Consider the following 25,095-nt stretch of genomic DNA (forward strand, 5'->3'; position numbering starts at 1 on the left):
GAATCATGAGCTGTTGGGGTTATTTTCTAAGTGTAGACTTGAACTTTAAATGAAATCCCTAAGTTCCTCAAATTTTGAAATGTGTTTTAATTTTGCTTATTTTTCCTTAAAGAGATCAAGAGTTGGCCGAATTAAAAGATGGATGGGAGCAAAGGCCAGATGTCATCGGCATTTGGAGAACTGAGCAATCTTTATAAAAGGCCATTGCCATCACTTATAGCAGCCACTCTTCTCTAGCTTGTAAATTTGTTAAAGGAAATTGTTTACTATAGGCGCTTGAAAGGAACAATAACTAGTTTACTTGTGTTTCCAAGTACCATGAATTTTAAAATGTCATTTAATATCCAAACCTCTGAATGGAATTCAATGACTTTAGATTAATCCTATTTGTAAATAGCACAGAGCAATGTGTGATTATGCAATCTGCTGAGGTTTTTAAAAACTAATATTTACAGCAAAAGTGAATCTCATCCTAACAGAATTTTAATAAAACCTCACTAGTGATTTGTAAATACCTTGAAACTAATTAGTCATTCAATCCACAATGATTGTTTCATCAGTGCTCAGTTATTACTTTTTGATTCTTGATGAAAATGACAAACCACAGTTCTAGTGACATAGTTTCCTCTCAAGAATAGTGGCTCCCACACTTAAAAAAATAAACAATTGCCTCTTGTAGCACCCCTTTAAAGGTACATTACTCCAACTGGGATTGAGAGAATAGTGTCTCTTTTAAGGATCTGCATCACGATGATGCTGATGAAAATAATAAGATCAACAAGTATTTATTGAGTATTGACTCTGTGCCAGGAACTGTGCTAAATACTTTATATGTAATTTTTATACTAAAGCCTCACAGCAGTCTTATGAGGTGAGATCATTGCAATTCCTGTTTTACTCGTGACTAGAGGTTTAAGTGCCTAGTTAGCGGTCGAGCAGGATTCCCAGAGGGCAATGTGGAGCTCTTAAACACCAGGTTACCACTGTTGACAGTGGCTGTTACCAAGACCGTTGACAGAATGTGCAAGTGATTGCCTTTTGTGAGGAGTCTTGTCCTTTATTGCTCATTTCCGTATCTGATCTGTGGGTAGGAAAAGAGAAGTGGTGCAGGTTTTCACCGAACTCTATTATAAAAGGTGTAATTGAAACAATTGTTTCTATAGTCGTATTCTAGATAATGGAGGGGCAATTGCCTAGCATAAAATTGCAAAGCTAGCATATATGTGGTTCATGCAACCATGGCTAAAATCGCACATCTTGCCTTAGATACTCATTGAGCTGCATTTATTCTTGCTCGCATGGACAATATTTGTACACACCCTCATTCGAGGCTGTTATAGGCTCTCGAGTGACTGCTACAGTTCTTGCCATGTCTACTTGTTCGTGTTGTGTTCACACTAGAGGAGAGGTCTGCGGAAGCAAGGTTATGTGGAAATTATACTGTCTGGGAGAGGAATTCAATAGCTTGCAGCAGTGTTATCCACTGAGCAATGGATTGCATGTGTACGTGCAGGCTAAATAATGTATGATTTAAGACAGGAATGTGATTTGTGTTCATTTTTGGATAGTAAAAGACTTGGCATGTCAGTCCCATAGGAGACTTTATCCAGGGCTTTACCCTTGAGTGGATAAAAGAGTACAAATTCTATTGCACTGGAGATGAATAAAAACAAATTGGGGAGACCATCAGCAGAACACACTGCTGTGTGATGGAGTCCAAGGCTACTCCAAAAAACCACCAGACCAACTGCTTTAGGATCCTGCCAGCAACCAGATGCCGGGAATAGAATTGACTGCAGTTTGGCATCGAAGCCCTGTGATTCCCAGCCAAGGGGAATTGCATGCAAAAAATATTTAAAATTCTCTTTGTAAAAGAGTTATGTTTTCAATAAGAGGAAGAAGTATGTTTCAGACCTAGTCTGCTACAGTTGATATTTGGCATACCAACATCTTAGTTAAGGAGGGTAGAGGCACGGGGAGGTGAATACCATATCTACTTGGGGGTAAGAAGTTGAACTTTGGTGGGTGAGGGGGTTTTTCAATGAAGTGGGTTGTAGGCCATTGAGTTACTATTATTATTCCATGAGGGGTGCTGTATTGATATTAGTTCTTCAAGGAGAGGGGTTGGATCTGTTAAAGGCAGTGATTATCAAGCAGGAGCATTTTTACCCCCCTAGGAGCATTTGAAAATATCTGGAAATATTTTTGCTGACCACAACTTGGGGGGAGGGTAGTGCACCTGTCATCTAGTAGTAAAGGACAGGGGTGCTGTCCTGCAGTGCACAGGGCAGCCCCCCACAACAAAGAATTATCTTGTCCAAGATGTCAATAGTGACAAGTTTGAGAACTCCGGTTTAAAATGAGCTAGCTAGTAGGTGTGTATTACAGCCCTGCCTTTTTTTCATCTAATATGTTTGATACTGTATGAAAGATGATTTTTAATGATTTGCTTTACCCTATTGATATGTGAGCAGCACTTATTGGATATATCAAATGCTTTCTGCTAAAACGCAAAAAGAGGAAAAACAAACAAAACTATAAGTCATATCTTTCATATCCATAAATTGGTAAATCCTCCAAAATACTTAGGGGTTAAAAACACAATGAACCTCCCTCCAGACCTACACACACAAATCAAACATTTTATAAGAATGTAGGAGGACCCGGTTGATTCACTTTTCAAACTTGAAAAATGAGGCATATTAACAAAGCACACTAAATGAATCAGCTGTTTAGGATGATCTACAAGCTAGTTCATTTTCCTGTTATCAAATAACACACCATGAATCTTGACAAATGAACCCACTTGTTTGACATTATTTGAAAAACTCATAACAAGTTTGCTTCTGATGGTCACTTCCCCTTTGAAATTAAATTTTAAAGTGGACTTCATTTAAATTCTGATAGAGGAAAAGGCTTATTATTAACCTCCATTTTGACTGTATGCTGTTTATCCTCATCCTTCTTTGTCTCCTCCTTGTACTTGGATGCACCAGAGCCTCAGTGTCATCCCCCAAAGTTCACGGTCAGAAAGCCGTTTGTGTTTATTGGTGTCCCTGTCATTAATACGTGAAGTTCTAGAGTGTGGAGGGGGGACTGCGTGTCTTCTGGAGTCAAACTTCCTAGGTACAAGTTGGGGCTCCGGCTGCGTGACCTTCAGAAGGTCATCTGCCTGGTTTGCACTTCCGTTTTCCCATTTGTGAATGAGAAGAGTATTATTTGCCTCATTGGGCTGTTACATAAAATGCTTAGGAAGCACACCACCAATGCTACCTGTGATTATTAGAATCATTATCTTCCAAAATGGATGTCAAGACATTTTATTTAATTTCCCAAAGAGGACACTGGTACTGATCCACTAATGGGGCAGCCCCAACATGTGGTTCAGAGGGCTTTCACCCCCATCCTGTGACACCTAACAGACCCTCCCAGCCATGCCACTCTGAATAAACATTTGAGGGAAGTCTGCGTACTTGCCAAGCGTGTGCAGGTTCAGGAGAAATGCGATCTCGCTCCTTCAGTCGAGTGCCATCTGAGGGCCCTTTTCTGAAAATGTGCCCTTTTGACTGGTTTTAGCCAAGCTGACACTGCAAATTCATAGCAACTCCCTGCCCTGCCGTAGTGCAACATTACAACGCTCAGTAACCCCCCTCTGTAAGTCATTGCTCCTAAATAGGATTTATAAAGTGTGACTTTGAGCAATATAGCAAAGTCAGTTTTATCTGAGGGAAAATAAATTCTTTTTTTTACTAACATTTTAAAATGTCTTCCTTAGTGCCTCAAAATGCTTTAAAAGCTAATCGATGATAAAATCCCAACTCCATCTAAAGACAAAAGAATTGAGGAAGGAATCAGAGCCACTTTTAATTAGGAAAGTGGTTGCTGTGACCCATTAACCTCTAAAGATGATTGCTCCTTTTTTTTTTTTTTTTTTTTTTTTTTGAGATGCTGTAGTTTGGTCATTTGTCTTTGGTACCAGAGCATACAACATTGCTTTTTGCTTTTCACCAATTAATTCATTTAGGCCTTTGCATTTGTCAGACGTTCCGGGTACCTTCTGCCAATGTTTTGTTGATGAAAGGATGTATATTTGGAAAGTGGGTGGAGAGGGGGGGAATTTATAATTCTTAACACCAAAGAATGATTTACAATGCAGACCGCTACCTGAATCATTCAGTATATCATCAAAGGATAAATGAAATATTAAGGATTAGGGACAGATGGGCACTGGGTCTTAAAATCTGTGTGTGGATTGGCTCAGTAACACTGGAAAAGTCTACCTCTTTCCGCAGAACTTCTAGAACTCACAAACAAGAATATGACGTGGAAAACCACTTTTGATTGTGTATTTTTTTTCAAAGGGCTTTTGAAATACATCATTTCTCCACAACAGCCTGGTGCTATTATCTCTATTTATAAATTACATACTGCATTTCCATGCATACAAGTTCCCTATGGTCATCACAACTTTGACCTGCTTTTGACTGTTTTGTTTATTTATTTATTTTATCCTAGTGAATACGTCGGGCACTTTGGAGGGCATATTTATTGTTTTAGGCACCATGCAATTTACTAAATGGTATTCTGGCTGTGGAAATGCTTGCAAAGACCCCTGGAGGGTAGTGGGGGAGAAGTAAGTAAACACACATTGAACATCCTGTAGAGGATGCTCTCTTACTTGATCAATCAAGACTCAGTCTGTGCTAGTCCATCAGATCTATGATACATAAAGCTGAAGACATTTTTTTTTTTTTTTGGCTCCCTGGTAGTTTTAAAAGCTATGCAGTGGGAAAAACTGCTTTAAACAAAGCCTCATTTTCAAAGAAGCCTGAGTACAGAATGGAATTCAAAGAATTTGGAGAGAGGGGAGGTGAAAGTAGTAACAAACAGCTTTTAAAAAGCCCTGGGAAATTTAAAAAAAATAAAGCACATAATGGAAATAAAAGATAAATCCCATCTGTCCCATTGGGAGATACAGAGACCAGGATGCTACTTTAGCAAGGATGTGTTGAACACCTACTAAGTGCAGGACTTGTAAAGAGATAGAGCTTAAGTGTCATGGGGCGTGCAAGGAGCGAAACGGAATTTTTTCTTTTTTTAAGATTTTATTTATTTGAGAGAGAGAGAGCATGCACACGTGGGGCAGGGGAGGGGGATGGAGCAGAGGGGAAGGACAAGCAGACTCTGGGCTGAGCGCGGAGTACTACCTGGGGCTCGATCTCACAACCCTGAGATCATGACCTGAGCAGAAACCAAGAGTCGGATGCTTAACTGACTGAGCCACCAAGGCACCCCGAAACAGAATTCGTAGATCAAGGAGGAATAGTTTTTCATGCAAGCCAAGAAACTTCATGCTGCTTTATGCAGATATTAAATTCCAAAAGGCAATGGATGTATTTCATTTTATTCAAACATTGGGGACAGAAAGTATTCTCCTGTGTAATTTGTTGTAAAATTCCACATTATAAATGTTGGTAACAAATGAGGTAATACCTAAGAAATGGTTGAGGAAATGTTTATTTCAAAGGAGGGGGCTCTGGGTTTTGCTCCTGTCATGTCTGTTGTCCGCCCTCCCCATTCCTTAAAGAAACTGCCCAGGACAGTCTTGACTAGTTTGTGTTTGCATGTGATCACTCTGTCTTATGCTCTCCCTCATTTTCCTCCCTAAGAGGAGAGCAAGAGGGAAAAGGGTTCAGATGGTAGATCTGGTGGATCTACAAGGTGGACCAGACCCTGGCCTAGGAAGCAGTGGGAATTCAGAGACAAGGAACCTTCTATCAACCCCTCAGAGATTTTGGTAGCTGACTTTATTTTGAGATTTAGAATTAAGGAACAGATGAAGCTAATACTGAGGCTTCTAGCATGGGGGTTGATGAATGTCAGCAACACTAAAAGAAATGGGGTCGTTGTGCTGGGTGGCTGGGGTGGAGAATTGGGAGATGAGAAAGCAGAGATTATGAGTTTCATTTGGCACACTGTGTCTAAGAGGCATTGTCTTATAGCCAGTTGGAAATATTGACTGGGACAAATCTGGTCATTCTGGAAGCTATAAAACAGACTATTATAACAAGAAACAAGGCTGGATACTGCTAAAACTTGGCCTCTTCTTGCTGTGGGCTAAGTGTTGCATTCATTCAGTTATTTATTGTACACAGTATAGCCTAAGTATTTATTAAGCACCTACTTGCTGTTTGATAAGTACATACCTCCCACTCCTGATAAAACAGCTAATGTGTCTTCAGGTTAAAACATGGCTAAAACTTTCCGCACTGGAATTTTGATAAATGTGTTCCTTGTGCCTTTAGCTAACATTGTAGGTTATGACTGAGTATATCTGGGATAGTTATATAGACTAATATCACTGGCAAGACAAATAAGAACTACAATATTATCATTATCATTAATATTGATATTATTATTCTTACATTTCTGTTATTGCTAACATTTATTAACTTACTAATTTCCAGGAATCATTTTGTTTACATTAGCTCATTGAGTTTTCATAGACACCCTGTGACATAGTATTGAGAGTACTGTTTTTATCTTCCTCATATTAATGAGAATGTTGAGTCTCAGAGAGGTTAAGACACCATCCAAAGGTCACACAGCCGGTAAGAGCACAGCAGGATGCAAACCTAGATAGTCAGTGTAATTTTAGAACTTCTGAAGATTTGCCTATAGGACAAAGAAATAATGTATAATGAGTAATATATCTACTAATTCTGGCATATATAGTTATAAAGACCCTCAAATTGCTGGGGGTCATTCCATCTTTTTATTTTGTTATAAAATAGTTTGACAGGTTAGAGCAGTAGTTCTCTGCTGGGGGAGATCCCCACTCCCCCTGTCAGGGGACACTTGACAGTGTGCAGAGATATTTTTGGTTGTCACAGCTGGATGATGGGTGCTACTAGAATCTGATGGGTAAAGGACAAGAATGCTGTTACCATCCTGCAATGAACAATGGAGGATGTACAATGGAATGAGCATGAAGGGCCCCACAACAAAGAATTATCCCCTCCAAGTTGGAGTGCTACCTAGATTGAGATCCTAGAATAATTGAAAGGGAATCTTGACTGTAGTGAGAGATTTGTGGCTCAGTATTACAAACAAAGGGCATTCGCCATGAAGAAGCAGATTTGGGAGTGGGAGAAAGAGGTAAGATAGATTCATCCATCTGGTTGTTCATTCATAGATTCACTATTTATAGAGTGATTTCTATGTATCAGGAATTATGTTGGAGAGTGATGGTGAAGACATAATAAGAGGAAGTGTGTCATTCTGTGTTTTGTTTTGTTTTGCTGGAGAGAAGGAGGGAAGAAGGAGTAGAGACAAGGCAAAGATGTGTGGCTGCTGAGGCGAACTAGGAGCAGGGCTTTGGTGCCAAGAATGAATGAACTATGGTTCTACAGGGAGGGAGGTACCGTGCTGCTTTACAGGCCTACGGAAAATCCCAGTGGACTAGCTCAGAAGCCATACACCACTGTCAGGAGCACCTGCGAACTTCTTTTTGTCCCACTTATGGCCAACGTACACCGATCCGAATGTAGGTCCGGGGTGGGGGGAGCAAATGATGTTCTCAGAAGTACGCAGGGTGGGGATATAAAGATGTGTGTGCATGTGTGGGTCAGAGAGGCCGGGAAGCTTGCCTTGCTTTCGAGGTGCGTTGAGCTGCTGGCCTGTGAATGAGTGCTGGCTTTGTTTTTGCAGTAACAGCCTTTTCTGTTTCCAGCAGTCCTATGCACCAGCTCCCCACCCCATGGCTCCTCCCAGCCCCAGCACAAACAGCACCAGCAACAGCAGCGGGGAACAGTTGAGTAAAACCAACCTGTACATCCGAGGCCTTCCACCAGGCACCACTGACCAGGACCTAATCAAGCTGTGCCAACCGTAAGTGCCCCTTTGCTCCCCCATTCCTCACCCCCACGCTGCCCTCTGTGCACTCCAGCCACACAGGACTTGGGTTTGCCCTCGGTATACCCCTTTATTGGTGCCTCGTGAGGAAGACTCTGCTAAATGGGACTCAAGTTTGAGATCTAAGTCCAGCTTATGCTAGCGAATGGGATTTGTGTACTTTTTGTTCGGGGGTCCTGAGCAGGCCTACCTGGGACTACGGGGAGATACGCAGGTATTGACCAAAAGGACGATGAGCAAACATTAGCTGGGCCTTCGAACCCAATGTGGCTGGCGGAATCAGTGATGAATCTCATAAAGGTAGCTGCTTTTTTTGGAGAAGTGTTAGCAAAGGGAATGTCAAAAACTTCGAAGCGGTAGGTTTCAGGATGGTGACCTCCCGTGTTGCCAAATTTTTCTGGCCAGTTCTTGGTAAATAGAAGTTCAGCCACGACCAGGTAATTGGGGAATTATAAAACTAATACTCTGCTTTCCTTGAAAACATCTCCTTCCACCTCCACTGAAGCTATTTCCCACCAAGGCCAAGAACCATACTCAGCAAATAGTTTTGGATTTGTGAGGAAATGTGGTAGTGATGAAACGCCCTTCGGAAATGATTTTGTTAATCTCTTATCTGCCAACACTTAGGTTATTGACTCTCTTATTTCTGTGCAAATAGAATAAATATATTTAGCTTTGCCCTCCAAATGAAATTAAATAATGGATAATGAATTAAGACCCATGGACCTGTATTTTTAGATTGCTGTCTGATTATTTTTAAAGTAATATCAGTACAGCTATTTGTCATTTGAATATGCCTTAGCTGGGTATTTTTAAATTTGGGGAAACAATTACTCAATTTTTCTTCTTCTCTTTTGCAATGCTTTCACAAGAAGGTTGAGAGGATATTTATTTTGTAAATTTTCCAACCTCTAAAATATTGAAAGAGGAAAACAAAGTGGAGAGTATTTATTTGTCTTTGTTCTGGACTTTAAGATTGGGAACAAATATCAAAACACCAGGAAGTGACTGATAAACCAAAACACAAATACATAACTCTATAATCAATTGACAAAGCAATATATGTGATTATATGTGGATTACAGTGGGTGGGGGAGGGGGGACTATTGCCATTGACTACCTTGATTTGTGAAGGAGTTAGGGCAAGACTTGGAAAAATAAATATTTACTTAAAAGCAGTTATTTAAACAAAAGGAATGTGTCAGGGCTAAGATATATAAATATGTTAGGTTTTGGTCTGGGAAAGGTTGGGGTTGGACTTGGAAGGTAAATAATTCAACTTTTTCCTGTTGTTGTTAGAAAAACCTAAACTATTTTGAAAAGTAAGGACTTTTAAAAATGTGAAAGATTGTGGACTTTATGTTAAAAGCTTCAGGAGAAGAATCTCTTAACGGATGCTGATAGGAAAAAGGGTAGATATTATCTCTGACTCATACTGGAATCTCACTTACAAAAAATATTGGTGGGCTTAAGGAAGATATTTTCTCTTTGCTCTATACCACTCAGAGAACTTGCTGAAGCACAGATTTCTGGGCCCAAGAGATAATGATTCACCAGGCCTGGGGTGGAGACCATGGATATGCATTTCTAACAGGCTCTCTGGTATAGTTGCTGCTGGTTTTTGAGAAGGAGCACTTCTCTCTTCAATAATATGGAAACCACTGACTATTTCTAATACATAAAATTTATGAAGTTAGTTTATGAAGGTAGTTGAGGTAGAATCTTGTGCATTAAAACCCACTCAGCCACTGTGTGTGATTTTGAGGCAAATCATTTACTCTCTTTGAGCCTCAGTTTCCTCTTCTAAAAGAGTGGATGGTATTTTGATAGGGATTGCATTGAATGTGTAGATTGCTCTAGATAGCTTTGACATCTTCATAGTATTTGTTCTTCCAATCCATGAGCATGGAACGTTTTTCCATTTCTTTGTGTCTTCCTCAATTTCTTTCATGAGTATTCTATAGTTTTCTGAGTACAGATCCTTTGCCTCTTTGGTTAGATTTATTCCTAGGTATCTTACGGTTTTGGGTGCCATTGTAAATGGGATCGACTCCTTAATTTCTCTTTCTTCTGTCTTATTGTTGGTGTATAGGAATGCCACTGATTTCTGTGCATTGATTTTATATCCTGTCACTTTACTGAATTCCTGTATGAGTTCTAGCAGTTTTCGGGTGGAGTCTTTTGGGTTTTCCACACAAAGTATCATATCATCTGCAAAGAGTGAGAGTTTGACTTCTTTGCCGATTCAGATGCCTTTGATTTCTTTTTGTTGTCTGACTGCTGTGGCTAGGGCTTCTAATACTATGTTGAATAGCAGTGGTGATAGTGGACATCCCTGCCGCATTCCTGACCTTAGGGGGAAAGCTCTCAGTTTTTCCCCATTGAGAAGGATATTTGCTGTAGGTTTTTCATAGATGGCTTTTATGATATTGAGGTATGTACCCTCTATCCCTATACCCTGAAGAGTTTTGATCAAGAAAGGATGCTGTACTTTGTCAAATGCTTTTTCTGCATCTATTGAGAGGGTCATATGATTCTTGTTCTTTCTTTTATTAATGTATTGTATCACACTGATTGATTTGTGGATGTTGAACCACCTTGCAGCCCAGGGATAAATCCCACTTGGTTGTGGTGAATAATCCTTTTAATGTACTGTTGGATCCTATTGGCTAGTATTTTGGTGAGAACTTTTGCATCTGTGTTCATCAGGGATATTGGTCTGTGATTCTCCTTTTTGATGGGGTCTTTGTCTGGTTTGGGGATCAAAGTAATGGTGGCCTCATAAAACGAGTTTGGAAGTTTTCCTTCCATTTCTATTTTTTGGAACAGTTTCAGAAGAGTAGGTATTAATTCTTCTTTAAATGTTTGGTAGAATTCCCCTGGGAAGCCATCTGGCCCTGGGCTCTTGTTTGTTGGGAGATTTTTGATTATTGCTTCAATTTCCTTAGTGGTTATAGGTCTGTTCTGGTTTTCTATTTCTTCCTGGTTCAGTTTTGGTAGTTGATACATCTCTAGGAATGCATCCATTTCTTCCAGATTATCTAATTTGCTGGCATATAGTTGCTTATAATATGTTCTTATAATTGTTTGTATTTCTTTGGTGTTGGTTGTGATTTCTCCTCTTTCATTCATGATTTTATTTATTTGGGTCATTTCTCGTTTCTTTTGGTAAGTCTGGCCAGGGGTTTATCAATCTTGTTAATTCTTTCAAAGAACCAGCTCCTAGTTTCATTGATCTGTTCTACTGTTCTTTTGGTTTCTATTTCTTTGATTTCTGCTCTGATCTTTATTATCTCTCTTCTCCTGCTGGGTTTAGGCTTTATTTGCTGTTCTTTCTCCAGCTCCTTCAGGTGTAGGGTTAGGTTGTGTATTTGAGACCTTTCTTGTTTCTTGAGAAAGCCTTGTATTGCTATATACTTTCCTCTTGGGACTGCCTTTGCTGCATCCCAAAGATTTTGAAGAGTTGTGTTTTCATTTTCATTTGTTTCCATGAATTTTTTTAATTCTTCTTTAATTTCCTGGTTGACCCATTCATTCTTTAGCAGGATGCTCTTTAGCCTCCATGTATTTGAGGTCTTTCCGACTTTCCTCTTGTGATTTGAGTTCTAGTTTCAAAGCATTGTGGTCTGAAAATAGGCAGGGAATGATCCCAATCTTTTGGTACCATTTGAGACCTGATTTGTGACCTAGGATGTGATCTATTCTGGAGAATGTTTCATGGGCACTAGAGAAGAATGTGTATTCTGTTGCTTTGGGATGGAATGTTCTGAATATATCTGTGAAGTCCCTCTGGTCCAGTGTGTCATTTAAAGTCTTTATTTCCTTATTGATCTTTTGCTTAGATGATCTGTCCATTTCAGTGAGGGGGGTGTTAAAGTCCCCCACTATTATTATATTGTTGTCGATGTGTTTCTTTGCTTTTGTTATTAATTAGCTGCTCCCATGTTAGGGGCATGGGCATACATATTTACAATTGTTAGATCTTCTTGTTGGATAGACCCTTTAAGTAGGATATAGTGTCCTTCCTCATCTCTTATTATAGGCTTTGGTTTAAAATCTAATTTGTCTGATATAAGGATTGCCACCCCAGCTTTCTTCTGGTGTCCATTAGCATAGTAAATGGTTTTCCACCCCTTCACTTTCAATCTGGAGGTTTCTTTGGGTCTAAAATGAGTCTCTTGCAGATAGCATATTGATGGGTCTTGTTCTTTTATCCAATCTGATAGCTTGTGTCTTTTGATTGGGGCATTTAGCCCATTTACATTCAGGGTAAGTATTGAAAGATAGGAATTTAGTGCCATTGTATTGCCTGTAAGGTGAATGTTACTGTATATTGTCTGTGTTCCTTTCTGGTCTATGTTACTTTTAGGCTCTCTCTTTGCTTAGAGGACCTCTTTCAATATTCCTTGTAGGGCTGGTTTTGTGTTTGCAAATTCCTTTAGTTTTTGTTTGTCCTGGAAGCTTTTTATCTCTCCTTCTATTTTCAATGACAGCCTAGCTGGATATAGTATTCTTGGCTGCATATTTTTCTCATTCAGTGCTCTGAATATATCCTGCCAGTCCTTTCTGGCCTGCCAGGTCTCTGTGGATAGGTCTGTTGCCAATCTAATGTTTCTACCATTGTAGGTTATAGATCTCTTGTGCCGAGCTGTTCAGGATCTTCTCTTTGTCTCTGAGATTTGTAAGTTTTACTATTAGATGTCGGGGTGTTGACCTATTTTTATTGATTTTGAGGGGGGTTCTCTGTACCTCCTGGATTTTTGATGCCTGTTTCCTTCCCCAAATTCAGGAAGTTCTCTGCTATAATTTGCTCCAAAATACCTTCTGCCCCTTTCTCTCTTTCTTCTTCTTCTGGGATCCCAATTATTCTAATATTGTTTCATCTTATGGTATCACTTATCTCTTGAATTCTGCCCTCATGATCCAGTAGTTGTTTATCTCTTTTTCTCAGCTTCTTTATTTTCCATCATTTGGTCTTCTATATCACTAATTCTCTCTTCTGCCTCATTTATCCTAGTAGGTAGAGCCTCCATTTTTTATTGCACCTCATTAATAGCCTTTTTGATTTCAACTTGGTTAGATTTTAATTCTTTTATTTCTCCAGAGGGGGTTTCTCTGATATCTTCCATGCTTTTTTCAAGCCCAGCTAGTATCTTTGAAATCGTCATTCTGAACTCTAGTTCTGACATCTTACTAATGTCCGTATTGATTAGGTCCCTGGCAGTCGGTACTGCCTCTTGTTCTTTTTTTTGAGGTGATTTTTTCCGTCCTGTCATTTTGTCCAGAGGACAATAGATGAATGAGAGAACAAAATGCTAGCAGGGTAAAAACGACCCCAGAAAAATATACACTAAACGAATTAGAAGGGCCCTGAAACCAGGGGAAAAGAAAGGGAGAGAAAGAAAAAAGAAAAAGATAGAAAAAGAAAAAGATTAAAAGAAAAAGAATATGATCAGGCTGGTGCATAGATCAGTGCCACACACTAGATTTTGGGCATATTTTAGTCTGTTAGAAGAAAGTGCGTCCCAAAATTTTAAAGAAAAAAAAACTTATATATGTACAAAAATAAGGGTAAATATGATGAAGGGATGGAATATGACTGTAAAGATGAAAATTATAGAAGATTTTATAAAAGGAATTGATAAGAAGTTGGTTGAAAAAAGAAAGAAGAGGAATGGAAAAAAAAGAGGGAGAGAATGTGATCAGGCAGGAGACTAGAACAAAGCCATACACTAGAGATTTAGGATATATTTTGGTCTGTTAGAAGAAACTGTATCCCAAAATTTTAAAAGAGAACAACTTATATATATACCAAAAATAAGGTTAACTACTATAGACTATGGGATAGACTATGACTCTAAAAATGAAAAATAAAAAAGATTTTTTAAAAAGGGATTGACAAGATGTTGGTTGAAAAAGGGAAAAAGGAAAAGTCAAAAAAATTTTAAAAAATTAACTTCGAAAGACTAAGAATCAGGGGGGAAAAAAGCCATGAATTCTATATGCTGTATTCCCCTATCGCTGGAGTTCTGCTCTTCTCATTGATAAATAAACTTGGTCTTGGCTGGCTGTTCTCGCTGATCTTCTGGGGGTGGTGCCTGTTGCCATGGTTCCCAAATGTCTTTGCCCGAGGCGGAATTGCCCCACCCTTGCCCTGTCCGGGCTAAGTAATCTGCTCGGGTTTGCTCTCGGGAGCTTTTGTTCCCTGCAAGCTTTCCATACAGCTTCGGAGGACGAGAGTGAAAATGGCGGCCTCCCAATCTCTGCCCCAGAGGAGCCGAGAACTTGGAACCCCACTCCTCAATTCCCCCCCAGAGAAAAGCAGTCAACCACTCCCATCTCCCTGGTCTCCGGCTGCACTCCGTGCTCACCTGGCCTGTGACCGAGTGTTTCTATCTCTGGCGCACATCCCCGTGTGGAGTCTCCAAACCCAGCAGATCCCTGTGGTGCTCTCCCACGCCGCTACTCCCGGGGCAGGAAGGGGAGTCTCCCCCCGATCTGCCACTTGTTGGGTCCCTGCTGGAGGAGCAGTGGCCTGACTGTGCCGTGGATCACGGTTTATGGCAACCCCGAGCTGAGAGCCCACTCCTCGGCTCTGTCTCTGCAGCCGGCTGCCCCGCTCCGATCCCTGGGAGCTCTGCCGCACTCAGGCACCCTTGGTCTTTGTGTGACCCCGAGGGTCCTGAGACCACACTGTCCCGGTGAGAGTTCCACCCCCTGCTTAGCCAGTGTAGCAACGTCCCTCAGCAGAGCCGACTTCTAAAAGTTCCGATTTTGTACTCCGCTGCTCTATCACTTGCCAGAAGCGGCCGATGGAGGCCCCCGCCCCACCATCTATCTTCCCGAATATCGCCTCAGATTCACTTCTCCACACGTACCTTCCAGAAAGTGGTTGCTTTTCTGTTCAGAGAGTTGCTGCTCTTCTTTTCTTTGATCTCCTGTTGAGTTCGTAGGTGTTCAGAATGGTTTGATCCCTATCTAGCTGAATTCCTGGGACCAGATGAACCTTAGGTCTCCTACTCCTCCGCCATCTTGCTCCTCCTCCCGGAAACTAGGTCTGTGTGGGTGGGAGACTAGAGTGTATCAGAGACATTATTTTTGAGGAAAGAAGTTCTGTTAATCTTCCTTGTGTACATCTGAGAAATTTAGAGGGTACTGGTTACTTGTTCGTATTAGTTTTTGCTGGCTAATAAGATCAGGCCCATGCTATTGTTATTATAAACATGTTTGTGGGTTCTCCAGTTACTGAAGTGGTCTGGATCTGAGGTTTATTGCTCAGATTATGTTTCCTAGAGAATTTTGGAGAACTGCTGTGATCAAGCCACATAATGCAGTGGGAATAGCTGTGCACTAAGAGATCTGGTTTTGGGTCCTGGCTCTGTCATCAACTGGGTTTGTGGCCTTAGACCAATGACTTGTTTTCACCCTAACTTTGGTTTCCCCCATGTATGAAATAATGGGTTTAACTTGATAATCCTTTACGCTTCTTTTACCCCAAAATTCTAATATTTCATTGAGACCCTCCTTATTATTTAGTGGTAAAACCTGCTCTTGGATACTTTTTTATCTTTCCTCAATCCCCTTTCCCAGTGTTGTCAGGGCCACAGCCTGAGTTGGTTCAGCTGTATCGGTAAGACCTGATGTATGGGGATGCCTGTGGTAAGAAACCGATGTGGGGCACTTTTAAACTCATGTTTCCTCTCTTGTAGAGTTGGTCTCTTGCATTGGTCAGTAGTATTTTACATTAGTAGTTTTCTAAAGATTCAAATCATTTTATATTCCTATTAGTCATCCAACACTTTAAAATCGTCTTACCTATAAATGTAATATTTGTAGGTTTAAATGAACTTGCCATCAAGATTGATTTTTCATGTTTGAAATTATAGGTATTTTAGAGTTAGTATTTCCTTAAATTAAGGAAATGCAGTATTTGCTAATATCCATATTAATAAAATAATAGGAAAAAAACAGATATACCAAAGATAAGCATAGGTATATTGAATTATCTGGTATTAGAGTACAGTAATCCATATTAATACTAATGAACAGCAAGAAAATGATATTATTAAAGAAAAGAAATTACATTATTTCTCAATGTATAATCTGAAAGCAGATTCTTATTAAGGGATTCCATTCACATTCATCATCAAAACTTCTGTGTTCAGATCACAAGTAAAATCAAAGAAAAGAAGATGGGACTAAAAAATGATTTCACTCTATGGGAAACCTCTCTAGTTATGTTTTGAATGAGTACATCACATTGTCTCTCTTATAGGAGATACTATAGTTAAAGACTTTGTAATGTCTTTATCTTGAGAAAGCTCGAGGAATTTTATTGTAGTCTCAATCAAGAAATATTTACAGAGCACCTATGCTGCTTGCCAGATATAGTGCTGAAGACTCAGTGGTGAGTAAATTTAGACAAAGGCCTTGCTTTAGCAGAGCTTATATTTTACTAGGGAAAATAGACATTAATGAAATAATCATATAATTTGATATAAAATTGCAACTGGGGCACCTGGGGTGGCTCAGTCGGTTAAGCATCTGACTCTTGATTTCGGCTCAGGTCATGATCTCAGGGTTGTAGGATAGGATAGAGCCCTGCATTGGGCTCCATGCTCAGCGGGGAGTTTGCTTCTCTCCTTCCCTGTCTCCCTCTCCGTTGGCCCCTCCCCCTCCCTAAAAAAACAAAACAAAGCAAAAACAATACAACTATAAATTCAAAAAAAGAGAGGAACATGGAACCAAGAGTGTTTATCACATGGGATCTGTTCTAGTTAGGGCAATGAGCAAAGGAATCTCTGAGGAAGTGACAACTGAGGTAAGGTCAGAAGGAAGAATAGGTTTTACTAAATGGGGAAGGAAGGTAAGAGCATTCCAGGCAGAAAGAGCCTCATGTGTGTAGAACAAATGACTGGAGGGAGCATGACAAGAACATGGGGCTGAAAGAAAGCCAGTGTGGTTATAGCAGAGACAGAGAGGTAGAGTATGGGGCAAAATGAGCTGGAAATATGGGATAAGGTGATTTCCTTGTGAATCATGTTGGGAAATGTGTTTTATATTAAGAGCAATGGAGGAAAACATTGGCTTGTCACAAACAGGAAGGTGAACTAGTCAGATTTTTGTTTCAAAAAATTCCAACTGTGGAGTGGAAAGAAGGCATCTTATAAGATCAGGGGACAATCAGGGTAGGAATAGTTGAAAAGCAAGCTGAAAGAAGAATAATTTAGTCAGAGAAGAAGGTGTAAGGATTAATAATTGCGTTGGTAGAATAGTTATGTGTGGTGAAAGATGTCTTTTTTTTTAATATGCATTTATTTTTCCATTAAAAAACAAAGACTTGAGAGACACTTAATCAAATGACCTCTGAAAGAAACAGTGAAGTAGCACAGAAGACCCAAATCAGTGATTTTTAATTGATCTCTTTTTCTTATCTACTCATGGATGGGTCATCAATATACTATTAAACATTCCAGGACTGCAATATTAAGAGCACTAAAGGCAAATAAAGTGAAAATTCTATTAATTATACAGTTATATTCATGGGATGGGTTATCTGTTGGAGATCATGGGTGGAATGCTTGGATTATATACTCTTTATGCTTATCTCAAGAGGAGGAGATCAATGTGGGGATAGACAGATTTAACTTGAGGAGACAAAGAGAGAACATTGCAACTTTTGGACCAAATAAAATTTGGGTGGTGTAATCATTTTTTACATGTAAAACTATATTTCCTCTCTCAAAAAAAATTGGTAACTTCTCTGATATGATTGTAAACATGCCCTTGAAATACATTGAAATTGCTCTTAAAAAAATAAAACCACATATTTAACATAATAGAATTTAAAATTGAAAACAAAAATCATGATGTATTTATATTTTCTACATCTACAATAACTTTTATCTAACCAACCTCAAGAATTTCAACTAATTTTAACTAATACATTGCTCTGAGAAAGCTCTGGCCCTATATTGCCCCACTTCCACATGATTAACTAATCTGGCATTGATGAGAACACTGTGCAGGTACAGAGTGAATTGTTCTTCTGTTACAAAATGAGTGTGCAGTTACTGCTAAGGCCACCTGAAGCAGAATGAAGAGAAAGGAGGGAAACTCTTGACTAGGTGCACACATATTTCCAATCATCACCAGTCTGCTGTCCTGCCCTCCATTTTTCTCTGTAAATGTTCTCTTTGCTAAGCTGTGATACCCTAGCATTGCTCCTTTTAAAATGAAGCTGTAAATGTCACTTTAGCATTTAACAAGGGAGGAGAAATGCCCCGAATGAAAAGCCAGAACAAAGTAGGAGTGTTTGAGCTCCAGAGCTGAGGGTCTGCCCAAGCTAATGTCCCCGACTTTCACCCAACCCTGTTGGATGTCTCCTGACGGTGTGTGCAGAACGCTGAATAGTTAGAGCAGACTCAAGTGTCATTTGGGCTCTGAGTGCAGAGTCCATTATACATGGTGTCAGACAGTTTTGACAAATGCACAGACACAATCAAACCTTTTATCAATTTAAAAGTAACCTTGTCACAGTAATCTGTCAAACTGTTCAGATACAACTAAAGGAAAACAAGTCATCATGCACTCCAGAGTAAGGGAGTAAATAAGAAAAATGTGACTGGAAATTTTTTTTTAGCTCTTTCTTTTCTGTGTCAATGAAGATTTAAAAGTTCCCTCTAATAAGACCCAAGGAAATTTATTAGTAGCTTTCTCCTGAAAGTCAGACTCAAATTACACGGCTGCTTTTGAGGTGTCATAAATCTGTACAGAGGCAGGTGTGAATAGGAAGTGAATTTGAGGATCTTTGAACCCTCCTTTGTGTAATTTAAATGAGAGAGTGCCTTTATGGTCCAAACTAGATGTCTGAATTCATTGAGTCAGCATAGATCTGACACTTGATTACATGTATTAATTCAGATTTATGTACAATTATATTTGCCAACTATGAATTATAAACCAGACATAGTATTTGGTTTGTAATTAATTGATAATTATCATTAATAATGAATCATTATGTTTATATATATTAGCAACATTTATTGTGTATTACATAACACATATTCTGAGTTTTTATATTACCTTATTTAATGCTCAAAATGGCCTTTTGGGGACACGGGGGTGGCTCAGTCGGTTAAGCATCTGACTCTTGGTTTTGGCTCAGGTTATGATCTCATGGGTTGTGAGATTGAGCCCCACATCTGCCATTGAACTTGCTTGAGATTTTCTCCCTCTCCTTACCCCCACTTCACATGTGTATGTACTCTCTCTTTCTCTCTTAAATAAATAAATAAATCTTTTTAAAAATAGCCTTATGAAGTGGGAACAATAATTAGTGAGTAATAGTTGAATAAACTGAGGCTTAGAAAGGTTAGGGGCCTTGTTGTCCAAGTTTACACAGCCACCAGCATTCAAACCCAGCTCTGACTTCAAAGCTCTTATGCATAACCACTAAAACATTCATTTAATGAGAATGAGGGTGGAATAAGTCACAAGAGTTCTCACATTCATGGATGCCCATGAGAATCCCTTGAGGAAATTTAAAAAATATTAATGTCTGGATCTCACCCCCAGGGATTCTGATTTAACACATGTGGGGTCAGCTTAGATACTAAGATTTTTTTTAAAAGTCTGCTCAGGTAATTCTAATATGTAGCAAAATTTGGGAACCCCTCAAGTGAATCACGCTCATGCTAATAAAAAAATATAATTTAATCATCTGTTTTAACTTCCTTTACTCTAACTTGCATAGAATCTAGAAACTTCTTAGGAGCTACCAATTTGTTTTCAATTAACCAGAAGACTTAAAAATAAATTTTATTAAGATAATTTTGGGGTGAATTGGATTTTCCAAATAAAAATGGGATTTTTAGATTTATGCATGGAAAATCAAGCCCTGAAACAGGGCTCTTAAAGCACTTTAAAGAATGTCCTTGGGGGGGATCTCGCTTTCCTTTTTCACACAATTTTTATTAAGTCAAACATTTCTTTAACATTCCATTTTTAATAACATTTGCATTTAATTAATGATTGAGCAAGGAACTCTTCCTATTTTGATTCATGTTATTAAGCTTCTATATATTTATATTTTTCTTGCTGACTATGGTCTAGTGAACATATCCAGTGAATCATAAAAAAAATAATCCTCCAGTGTTTGGGGGGCATCCTGGAAATAATTGTCCTATTGATTCATTGACCATTCTTTTGTTATTGTTTTTATTACTTTGGATGAAGAAGATTCTGTTGAATGTCCATGATTTTTCCAAAATCTATTTATTTAAATTGCTGATATCTAATACTTCTTCCTAGAAACAGAGAAGAGAAAAATAAAAATGAAAACGTTGAGAGCACAAGTTAACATAAGTTACAGTATTGGTAGTCGCACAAAAAAGCTGGGAATGGGGAAGGGTGTGATTGACTCTCTCTGAATGTGCTAACTAATGGCCTGGAGCTCTGAGAGAAGTAGAATTCCAGGCAGGTATCTTGCTGAGTTTCTGAAATTATGAGGGACTTGAGGTTCAAGGGCAGGACTCTCTGCAAGCTTAGACGGCATCTTGGTTTTCCGTTTGCTCAGTGATATTCTAATTGCCAAATATGGCTGACTTTTTTAGTCCTTATCTTATTTGATCTCTGTGTTACTTAATCCTGCTTACGTCTCTTTTATTCTTGAAATGTTCTTCCTGGGCTATCATACTCTTCTTTGTTGGGTCTCCTCTTACCGTTTGGAGATTCTTCTTTCCAACTTCTCTTTATCTGTCTTCCTCTTGAATATTTTGCTGTTTTCCAGAGTTTGGACCTCCTCTCTTCCTGCTTCACAAAGTCCACTTAAATAACCTCAGCTATTCTGATAATTATTAAATCTACATCTCCAGCCCATGGAGTCTTCTCTTAGACCTAGATCCCATCTCATTATTACTGAAAGATTCCAAATTTGTATCCCAAGAGCTATCAAACTCATTGTCCACAAAGGGATCATTCTTAGACTTGTTCCTTCTTCAGTGTTCTCTTTCTCTGTGAATGGCACCACCATCCACCTAGTCATCCAGATTAAATAGAAAAACAAACAAACAAAAAACCCTTGGAGTCACTCCTTTCCCCAACTAAGAAATAGTTGCCAAAGTACATAGATTTCAATTGCTTGGTATTTATGATATCCAACACCTCTTCTGCTTCACTACTGCCATTGTTTATTTACTCATTTATTCAAAGGTATTTGTTGAATGTCATCTATGTGCCAAGCACTGCAGATACCTTAAGGACTGGTTAAGTCTTGGCATAGAGCTTACATTCTCATGGAGAGACATAATACATCAATAAATGAATAGTTAAAGAAAACAGCAGAATATGCCATGAAAAGAAGGTTGAAATACCATGAAAAGGAGGTTGTAAGTAAAGACTGGCAGATTATTATAGACTGGGTGACCTCTTTGAGATGAGATCTCAATTTCGAGAAGGAGCCAGGCATATGATATCAGAAGGAAGGGTATCACAGGCAGATGCAAGCTTGTACAAAAGTCCAAAGGTGGAAATGAGCTTGATGTATTCAAGGAACATAAAGGTCAGAATAGCAACAGAACAGTGAGTAAGGGGAGGTAGGGGTAGAAAGAGATGAAGCAGAAAAGGTGCACCAGGGCCAAATCAGTAAGGTTTTAGGAGCCAGAGTATGGGGGTTGGATTTTATCCTAATTTATTAATTTCGTTTAGAAAAGTTATTCTGGCTACTCTATAAAGAATGGATTTTAGGGACATATGAGAGAAGAGACAAGCAAATGAGCAAGGAGGTCATTGTGGAAGTCCAAGCAGGAAACGGCGATGACTTGGAGTAGAATCATAGTGGTGGAGGAGATTAGATGTGATGGATTCAGGATATATTTTGGAGATGATTTTGATGGAAGTTACTGATGCTACAAGTTACTGATATGGCAGGATGTTTAGGGAAAGAGAAATCAATAATAATTCCTAATCATTTCTCAGTTTTTGGCTTTAGCATCTAGAAAAAGTATAGGACCATTTCATAAAATGGGGAGGATTGTGGAAGGAGTGATTTTGGATGGATGAAAATCAAGAGTTCTTCTCAGTCTTGTTATTTTTGAGATTACATTAGACATCAAAAATGAGATACTAGTTGGCAGTTTGATATATGACTAGTTTCCAAAGCAGAGGTTAGAGTAAAAAATATAGACTGGGAGTCGTAAACATTATAAGTGGCATTAAAACATATACCAGTGTTAACAATATAGTGCCTAATATGTGCTGAACATTATTCTAAGTAGGTTACATGTAAATATTACATGTGTTAACTCATTTAATATTACATGGGTTAACTCATTTATACCTCCTGGGCAACCTCTGTTTTATAGGTGAAAAACCAATGACATGAAGAACTTAAGTGACTTTCCCAGTGTTACACAGCTGATAATTGGCAAGTCCAGGGTTTATATTAAGGAGTTTGGTTTAATAGTTCCCCTCTTAAACATGATTCATACACAGGGTATGTACACAGTAAGAGAAGTGGTCTCACAACTCAACATTCTGAGATTCTGAGAAGGACAGAAGCCAAGAAAAGAGTTTATGAAGGAACAAGCAATGAGACCAAGGAAAACCAGGAACTCAGGAGAGGTGGTGGGGAAAGAAGCTGGGGGAAGAAAGTATCTCAAGAAGGCAGAATGATCAAGGATCTTGATTACATACTATTGAGAAGTTAAAAAATGTACCAACAGAGAAATGACATTTGGGTTTGGCAACATCAAGGTCATTGGCAAGCTTGACCAGAGTGGGCTTTGTGGGGGAGTGCAAACTGAAATCTGTTTGGTGGGCATTTCTTCAGGGTCATTACCTGACAATCCTTCCAAGTGCAAATGCCTGTCTCTCCTTTGTGCCCAAACCATACCTAAATAGTCTATCTTTCCTAACACTATTTTTCACTGATCTTCTGGTTTATTCTCTGTCTCTCTCTCTTTCTCTCTCCTCCCTCCCATTTTCCTTAACTACAAGCCTTTGAGGACAGTACATTTATTTTGTTCATTTTTGTACCCCCTGTGCCTAGCACAGTTCCAGGTATTTAAGTGGAAATGATAACTATTTAGTAACAGAAGAAATCCTGAATTCATCAGTAATATAAAAATGACTATATTGGATTTATATCAGGAAACTTGTTCTGGGGTAGACTTTAAGTTCATGGTGGGAGACATAGGAAGCAGGGTTTCCCTCAGACCCTGCATTCCAAGTTGTTCCACCAGAGTGAAAGAAGAAAGGTTTCAAATTACAAACTCTTTTATTGTCTGGATCCCAAGGAGAGTTTTAGAGGGAAGCCTCGGGATAGCTTGAGTCCCATGCATTTCAGGAACCAAATAAGGATCAATACTTTGCTTACTCACTCAATAGTGCTGCTGAGACAGGAAATAACCATTTATTCTTGCCTCAGCCACCAGGTTTCAGCTGTCAAACAGATCACAGTGTGCCACTAACTGCTAATTCCATACCTAACACGAAGTAATCTGGGCTCACTGAATGGTGTTTGTGGAAATTCTTTTTGGCTCTGGAGTCCTTCTGCAGATTTCTCTTTTCAGCCAATGACTTCTGGGGGCACAAAATTGGAGACTCTTGAAAAAACACACAAAGCATATCTGTGTATTTGTCACATTTTAAAAATGACAGCTTGTCATCTGAAAATTGACAAGAGTATGATCTGTATATGTAATTTAATCATAATTTAATCGTATGATTGCAAATAAGTAATCGTTACAATTTATTCTTAGAAAATTTGAACAGAAAAAACCTTTCTGCTCTACTTTTTATCTGTTATCATATTCATTATATCTCTAACACTGTGGTGTCTCTTAACGAACAAGTATCTTACACAATAAACATGCCCCTAAAATTTTTCTAAATAGAATTGTTTTTTTAGTTTTTCAATAAACATTATTGAGAAGTAACACTAAATACATTAATTTTAAGTGTAGGATTTGATGAGTGTTGACAAATATGTGTACCTATGTAGTAACCATGACAATCAAAATGTAAAATATTTTCATCATCCCAAAAGGTTTTAAAAAATATAATCATGTGCTACGAAATTCACAATTTGAAATCACCCTACAGGGTGGCAGCATCATACCATGAGAGTAACAGAGAATTTTGTCAGTTGTGGGTTCTATTTAATCTCTTACTAGTTATGAAAGTGTGGTCAAGTCATTTAGCCCATCTGAGCCTATGAGTGACTGATACATATTGAACCCTTAATAAATGCTAGTTATTATTATTCACTTATACAATGGAAAAAAATCCTTATTGTCATTCACATTTACATGTATAAGGACTAAATTTGTATAAGGACTAAATTAAGTGGAGCTCACCTGTAATTTTAGAGTCTATATAAACAAAACACATATTTTAGTTTTTATATGATCCCTCTTATTATCTCTATGTAACAGTGAATCCTTGTGTTATCTTATAGTATTTTGTATTATCATTGCTATTCATTGTTTAGTGATGCATTTATCCTATAAAAATTCACAACATCAGGATAAATATACACCATTTAGGCTCTATTTAAAAGAGGAAAATTAAAATATAGTTCAAAACAAATTTTAAAACACTTAGAGTTTTAGTGCATAAATATGGCCTAATGTGATATGCTTAAAAAATAAAATGGAAGTTTTCAAATCAAACTGATGCCAAGCATTTTAGCTCTTGAATATAATAAAGTGGTTTAAAACCTATTTGACAGTCTCGATCAATGTGTATATGTTAATGGTATTCTGATATCACTTACGCTTTATTGCTGAATCAACAAGTTGAATTGGTTTAGCTTGAATCAGTTCTTATCAACTAAATTTTCTTACAAAGTATATATTTAAAAAGTATTTCCTCAGTGCTTCCATTAAATTTTAGATATTCTTTTTTATTTACTGGCAACCTCTATTTATTTAAATAGCTACACTAAATTTCAAATCAGGGAGACAGATGCTTAAATAAAATCAATTACTGAAACCTTCTTCTCAAATACTCTTTCATGTCAAACTTGATGTAGGTTGACTTCTTTCTCAGAAAATACAGAAAATCTGTTATTTTGTTTCTCTGTATAAATAGCCTTATTCTCTTTATATCATAATAAGGACCACTCAAGGTTCAACTCTCAAATCTGTCATTTTTTTTTTAAAGATTTTATTTATTTAT

General features: G+C 38.4%; 1 protein-coding gene across 2 annotated transcripts in view; it reads left to right on the top strand.

Annotated features, from left to right (window-relative positions):
• Window positions 1–25,095, top strand: part of RBMS3 (RNA binding motif single stranded interacting protein 3) — a 1,498,583-nt gene that overhangs the window by 934,759 nt on the left and 538,729 nt on the right. For both annotated transcript variants that reach the window (XM_032408843.1, XM_032408844.1), the window contains one exon: window positions 7,733–7,890. In XM_032408843.1, coding sequence (XP_032264734.1) covers window positions 7,733–7,890 — 158 coding nt within the window. The remainder of the gene's footprint in view (window positions 1–7,732; window positions 7,891–25,095) is intronic.

The sequence above is a fragment of the Phoca vitulina genome, unplaced genomic scaffold (assembly GCF_004348235.1).
Source record: "Phoca vitulina isolate PV1807 unplaced genomic scaffold, GSC_HSeal_1.0 scaffold10, whole genome shotgun sequence".
Classification (NCBI taxonomy): Eukaryota; Metazoa; Chordata; class Mammalia; order Carnivora; family Phocidae; genus Phoca; species Phoca vitulina.